The 7,364-nt window shown below is 46.1% G+C and overlaps 1 protein-coding gene across 1 annotated transcript; it reads right to left on the minus strand.

Moving 5' to 3' along the window:
- Nucleotides 1-441: 441 nt before the first annotated feature.
- Nucleotides 442-5,250, minus strand: LOC124030669 (retinal-specific phospholipid-transporting ATPase ABCA4-like; the record flags this gene model as incomplete). Its single annotated transcript, XM_046341901.1, has 5 exons — nucleotides 442-639; nucleotides 1,278-1,394; nucleotides 4,358-4,470; nucleotides 4,724-4,757; nucleotides 5,040-5,250. Coding segments are annotated over 5 exons (673 nt in total), but the record flags the coding sequence as incomplete, so codon positions are not given.
- Nucleotides 5,251-7,364: the final 2,114 nt, after the last annotated feature.

The raw sequence follows: 7,364 nt of genomic DNA on the forward strand, positions 1-7,364 counted from the left end.
CTTACGGAGGCAGAGTCAGACTGTGAGTGACTACCCTTACGGAGCCAGAGTCAGACTGTGAGTGATCTACCCTCTACGGAGGCAGAGTCAGACTGTGAGTGACTACGGAGGCAGAGTCAGACTGTGAGTGACTACTTTACAGAGGCAGAGTCAGACTGTGAGTGACTACGGAGGCAGAGTCAGACTGTGAGTGACTACTCTTACGGAGGCAGAGTCAGACTGTGAGTGACTACCCTTACGGAGGCAGAGTCAGACTGTGAGTGACTACCCTTACGGAGGCAGAGTCAGACTGTGAGTGACTACTCTACGGAGGCAGAGTTGGTTAACGTCTAGATGTCTTGGTCTGAGGATCTCTCCGTCATGACAGTTTGGACAGATGTATTTGTTTTTTCCCTGGCATAACACTATTTAGTTATCATGTCATTATTCATTAACCCTTACCTCTCCGTACTGGTTGAACATGCGGACGGCCTGGTCTGTGAGGTTGAAGACGTTCCTCCAGTCGAAGCTGGGCATGGTCTCTTCTCTGTCCTCCTCCAACCCGTTGTACAGGAAGTTGAGGATGTCTTTAGAGGAGAACTCAGTGTCCTCCATACTCCTGTCTATTAGGTCTGCTACCGTGGGGTTTCTGATGGTGTCCTGCAGGGGCAGGAGAAATATATAATTCATTTACTGGAAAACCGTACTAAACATTTACAAGTGTGTGCTGCTGTTTTGGCCACGTCTCTCTTGACACTAAGATAAGACCACAATGAGACTAACCTGGTAGAATTAAGATGAGAAAGAATGAAGACCAATACCCTGTCTGTCTGTCTGTCTGTCTGTCTGTCTGTCTGTCTGTCTGTCTGTCTGTCTGTCTGTCTGTCTGTCTGTCTGTCTGTCTGTCTGTCTGTCTGTCTGTCTGTCTGTCTGTCTGTCTGTCTGTCTGTCTGTCTGTCTGTCTGTCTGTCTGTCTGTCTGTCTGTCTGTCTGTCTGTCTGTCTGTGTGCGTCTGTCTATGTGCGTGCGTCTGTCTGTGTGCGTGCGTCTGTGTGTGTGTGTGCCTGTGTGTGCGTCTGTGTGTGTGTGTGTGTGTGTGTGTGTGTGTGTGTGTGTGTGTGTGTGTGTGTGTGTGTGTGTGTGTGTGTGTGTGTGTGTGTGTGTGTGTGTGTGTGTGTGTGTGTGTGTGTGTGTGTGTGTGTGTGTGTGTGTGTGTGTGTGCGTGCGTGCGTGCGTGCGTGCGTGGTGCGGCTGCAGGCAGGCGTGCGTGCGTGCGTGCGGTGCGGGGCGCGTGTTACCCTGATCATGTTTATCTGTATGCCAGCGTTGAAGAACCTCCAGATTTGAGGTCCCACCTCCTCCCAGGCCTTTCCCATGGTCATCAGACGCTCCAGCTCCTCAAACGTAGTGTTGGCCTGGAGAGAACATGTTAGCAGTTAACAGACATGAACACACAGACACACACACAAACAGACACACATACTGACATAAAGGCCATCAATACTATGAAGTCCTGTCCTTCTCAGATCTCCAGCATGCATAGTAAATGTCTCCAAGCAGCTCAGTAGAATAAGACTTAACATCTGTTTTCTGTCAACTGCTATAAATATAAATACAGAACAAATGTTATATGAATGAGCTCTGTTCTCTTTTGTCCTTCAGCTGGAACTGTCATGACGTTGGCCTCGTTGGGTACAGCAAGCCTCATCCCCCTCTCCCTGCCTCCCTCTTTCCTCCTTCAACTAGGTTGCTGTGGTCAGAGAGACGTGGTAAACTCCTGTTGGCCTCGTTGGGTACAGCAAGCCTCATCCCCCTCTCCCTGCCTCCCCCTTTCCTCCTTCAACTAGGTTGCTGTGGTCAGAGAGACGTGGTAAACTCCTGTTGGCCTCGTTGGGTACAGCAAGCCTCATCCCCCTCTCCCTGCCTCCCCCTTTCCTCCTTCAACTAGGTTGCTGTGGTCAGAGAGACGTGGTAAACTCCTGTTGGCCTCGTTGGGTACAGCAAGCCTCATCCCCCTCTCCCTGCCTCCCCCTTTCCTCCTTCAACTAGGTTGCTGTGGTCAGAGAGACGTGGTAAACTCCTGTTGGCCTCGTTGGGTACAGCAAGCCTCATCCCCCTCTCCCTGCCTCCCCTTTCCTCCTTCAACTAGGTTGCTGTGGTCAGAGAGACGTGGTAAACTCCTGTTGGCCTCGTTGGGTACAGCAAGCCTCATCCCCCCTCTCCCTGCCTCCCCCTTTCCTCCTTCAACTAGGTTGCTGTGGTCAGAGAGACGTGGTAAACTCCTGTTGGCCTCGTTGGGTACAGCAAGCCTCATCCCCCTCTCCCTGCCTCTCCCTTTCCTCCTTCAACTAGGTTGCTGTGGTCAGAGAGACGTGGTAAACTCCTGTTGGCCTCGTTGGGTACAGCAAGCCTCATCCCCCTCTCCCTGCCTCCCCCTTTCCTCCTTCAACTAGGTTGCTGTGGTCAGAGAGACGTGGTAAACTCCTGTTGGCCTCGTTGGGTACAGCAAGCCTCATCCCCCTCTCCCTGCCTCTCCCTTTCCTCCTTCAACTAGGTTGCTGTGGTCAGAGAGACGTGGTAAACTCCTGTTGGCCTCGTTGGGTACAGCAAGCCTCATCCCCCTCTCCCTGCCTCCCCCTTTCCTCCTTCAACTAGGTTGCTGTGGTCAGAGAGACGTGGTAAACTCCTGTTGGCCTCGTTGGCTACAGCAAGCCTCATCCCCCTCTCCCTGCCTCCCCCTCCCCTCCTTCAACTAGGTTGCTGTGGTCAGAGAGACGTGGTAAACTCCTGAGGATCTATTTCATTGGACACACAGTACAGAGAGAGTAGATTTTCATGGAGAACGAAGGACATCCGTCCGCCTCACAGAACTTAAGGTACGAACAAATGTCATGTTCCGGAGAAAGTATAGAAGATCGGTGAAGAATCCAGCTACGAACTGGTCCGTCTGTCACAACTTGGGGAAGCTCATGGGAGACGATGTGGCCACATTACCATAACGCTGTTTATATAATAGGCTCAGATATGAGGTTTACATCTAATTGTTGTATAAGATGAATGGGTGAGTGGATTTTGGACTGTTTAATGAAGAAAAATATAATTCCCTTTTGACTTGAACTAAATCAGAGGACAGCCCCTGAGCCCAGTTAGGGTCATCCCTCCTGGGACAGCCTCCGAATAAAACCACACACTCGGGTTTTCGATCAGCAGACCGAGCTTACCTCAATTACAAGATGGCTAAAAGGTTGTAGACCATTGCTGAATCTTTTAACCATACCATGTGGTTAAACTCTTAGACTATCGATACTGACAGAATAAGAACAAGTCTTTGATATTAATTACTAGTCTGCAGCTAGGAATTCGGTATCATTGAACGCGAAGAACGACAACCGCCAAAACATCCATTCTATAACGAAACGAATGAATGTCACTCTGAACTCTCCACTATAACCATGACAGAGAGAGAGGGAGAGAGACGGACAATTCTACAAAAGAAACTAACTTTTCACCAGCGATCAATACGACACACTGAGCGTAAATATATATCTTGATTGCAATTGTTCCCGAATGAGTGAGCGTTCATGTGCAAAGGATTAGCATTTCAATTGTTATAATCATCACTCTGTAGTGACTTCTTAGTCGACCCCCACTTCCCCTTTTGTCTAACAAGCCGCCATGCCAGTTCAGTCCACTAGGGCACATTCTCCTATCATTTCTTGTAACCACATTTACCTTGTTTGTTTGTTTATGCGTTTCTGTGAATTACTTAGTTAGTAATAAATAAATGATTTAAGACAATTGATGTATGGATGACTCATAGTGAAGACTGGGTTCGTGCAGATAACCAACAATTTACGACGTCTGGAATGAGACTAACGTGAAGTAAATAATTCATTAATTCGAAGACTAATTGATCAGATAAAATATCTGAAAAGTTCTTTTAGGAAATGATAACTTTGTAATCTGAATATTTTTCCTTCCTTGGTGCCCCGACTTCCTAGTTCATTACGGTTACATGATTAATCAGTCTAATCGCGTAATAACTAATTACAGAGATTCTTTGATAAAAAAACTATCAGTCTTCAGTTAATGATAGTAAAGACACGACAGAACCCTGTGTAACAAACACAAATGAGCATTGGGACCCCCTGTAACATACACAATTGAGTATTGGAACCCCCTGTAACAAACACAATTGAGTATTGGAACCCCCTGTAACAAACACAATTGAGTATTGGAACCCCCTGTAACAAACACAATTGAGTATTGGAACCCCCTGTAACAAACACAATTCCTCAGCAGGGTGTTTGCGTGTTTGTGCACATATGTTCGGGTTAACAAGAGTCACAGAGGAGGAGGAGGGTGTGTGTTGTCTTACACTCTTTAGTATCAGTCTGATGGCTGGGGAGTCTGGAGCGTAGAGGATCTTCCCCATGAAGAGAGGCTTGACTGAACTCCAGACGATCTTAGTGACCGGGTTAGACTCAGAGTCTGCATCAGGTCGTTACAGAACGGAGCTGAGAGAAGAAGGGAGACATGTCTGGTTGTAGCCTGTGACAAGGGAAGCAATGGAATAGTTCCTAAGTGTAAACTCTGAGAGCCCATCTCAAATATTTTTAAAGGATTTGGCCCGGATCTGAGCCCTAGTCTACGACTCTGCCCCACTGGTTGTCATGTCGTAGACATAGTCGTGGTTCTTGATCCATTCACCCCAGGAACACCTTGTAGTTGTTGTCTTCAGTACCAGTTGAAGGAGAGGACCCTGGATCCCTCTCCGTCTGGGTACCCACAGAACAGGGCAGACACAATACTGCATCAGCTGGCTAAAGGAGCTGGGACCACCAGCCCGGAACAACGGATAGACAATCTTCAGAAGGTCCTGGTACTGTTTCTCTCAAAGAGCTGGAGGTAGAGAGAAAGAGGGAGGAAAACAGAAGAGAGGAAGGAGAAAGAAAAGGTTAGACAGGTAGACCACCTTCAGAAGAGTCCTTCCTTGGAATTGCTGTTCTCTCAAAGAGCTGGAGGTTAGACGTAGACCACCACCTTCGAGAGGTCCTTACCTTGGTGCTCTTCCTCTCAAAGAGCTGGAGGTTAGGCGGTAGACCACCTTCAGAAGGTCCTTCCTTGGTGCTGTTCCTCTCAAAGAGCTGGAGGTTAGACAGGTAGACCACCTTCAGAAGGTACTTGGTGCTGTTCCTCTCAAAGAGCTGGAGGTTAGACGGGTAGACCACCTTCAGAAGGTCCTTCCTTGGTGCTGTTCCTCTCAAAGAGCTGGAGGTTAGATCGGGTAGACCACCTTCAGAAGGTCCTTCCTTGGTGCTGTTCCTCTTAGTGCTGAGCCATTAACTTCTTGACATTTCGGTTATTTTTTTTGTTTTTTTAAACAACAAATTGACCATCGGTTCAATTATATGAATTCCATTTCGTTCATGTTTTTTCTGTGAGCTCAGTTTTTTTAGAGAAAGATCAATCCCAAACTGTGCGATGTAGTAGGGAGTTGTAGTTTCAACAGGCCAATATTCTACATAGTTTAGCTCAGAAAAAGGTCATTAACTACAATGACCATAATCAATTGCTCGCCTACTTGTCAGGTCTGTGTGGGGCAGACATGGAGAGACAGAGAAGAGACAGAAGACGTGCGATGGAGAAGGATATAGAGATGTTGCTTCGCATGGTATCTCTACTTGAAAATACATGATCTAAGTGATGGATAGTTGGTATTCAGCAGTCATAAAAGCCTTATTTACTTTGAAGGGTGTTGGGTGGGCCATTACTCTTACTATTGATAACAAAGACAGGTGTTGGGTGGGCCATTTCTCTTACTATTGATAACAAAGACAGTGTTGGGTGGGCCATTTCTCTTACTATTGATAACAAAGACGTGTTGGGTGGGCCATTCTCTTACTATTGATAATGAGGATAGGTGTTGGGTGGGCCATTTCTCTTACTATTGATAACGAGGATAGGTGTTGTGGGCCATTTTCTCTTACTATTGATAACAAAGACAGGTGTTGGGTGGGCCATTTCTCTTACTATTGGATAATGAGGATAGAGTGTTGGGTGGGCTATTTCTCTTACTATTGATAACAAAGACAGGTGTTGGTAGGCCATTTCTCTTACTATTGATAACAAAGACAGTGTTGGGTGGGCCATTTCTCTTACTATTGAAAATGAAGATAGGTGTTGGGTGGGCCATTTCTCTTACTATTGATAACAAAGACAGGTGTTGGGTGGGCCATTTCTCTTACTATTGATAACAAAGACAGGTGTTGGGTGGGCCATTTCTCTTACCATTGATAACAAAGACAGGTGTTGGGTGGGCCATTTCTCTTTACTATTGATAACAAAGACAGGTGTTGGGTGGGGCCTTTTGTTTCTCTTACTATAGATAACAAAGACAGGTGTTGCGTGGGCCATTTCTCTTACTATTGATAACAAAGACAGGTGTTGTGAGGCCATTTCTCTTACTATTGATAATGAGGACAGGTGTTGTGGGCCATTTCTCTTACTATTGATAACAAAGACAGGTGTTGGGTGGGCCATTTGTCTTACTATTGATAACAAAGACAGGTGTTGGGTGGGCCATTTCTTTACTATTGATAACTAAAGACAGGTGTTGGTTGGGCCATTTATCTACTATTGATAAAGGTGTTGGGTGGGCCATTTCTCTTACTATTGATAATGAGGAAGTTGGGTGGCCATTTCTCTTTACAGGGGTTGGGTGGGCCATTTTCTCTTACTATTGATAATGAGGATAGGTGTTGGGTGCGCCATTTTTCTCTTACTATTGATAATGAGGATAGGTGTTGGGTGGCCATTTCTCTTACTATTGATAACAAAGACAGTGTTGGGTGGGCCATTTCTCTTACTATTGATAATGAGGATAGGGGTTGGGTGGGCCATTTCTCTTACTATTGATAATGAGATATGAGGATGTTGGTGGGCCATTTTCTCTTACTATTGATAATGAGGATAGGTGTTGGGTGGGCCATTTTCTCTTACTATTGATAATGAGGATAGGTGTTGGGTGGGTGTTGGTGTTGGGTAGACCATTTCTCTTACTATTGATAATGATTGATAGGTGTTGGGTGGGCCATTTTTTACTATTGATAACAAAGACAGTGTTGTGGTGGGCCATTTCTCTTACTATTGATAATGAGGATAGGTTGGGTGGCCATTTCTCTTACTATTGATATTGAGGATAGGTGTTGGGTGGGACATTTCTCTTACTATTGATAATGAGGATAGGTGTTGGGTGGGCCCATTTTCCATCTTTACTATTGATAATGAGGATAGGTGTTGGGTGGGCCATTTCTCTTACTGTGCGATAATGAGGACAGGTGTTGGGTGGGCCATTTCTCTTACTATTGATAACAAAGACAGTG

The sequence above is a fragment of the Oncorhynchus gorbuscha genome, unplaced genomic scaffold, assembly GCF_021184085.1.
Source record: "Oncorhynchus gorbuscha isolate QuinsamMale2020 ecotype Even-year unplaced genomic scaffold, OgorEven_v1.0 Un_scaffold_13651, whole genome shotgun sequence".
NCBI lineage: Eukaryota > Metazoa > Chordata > Actinopteri > Salmoniformes > Salmonidae > Oncorhynchus > Oncorhynchus gorbuscha.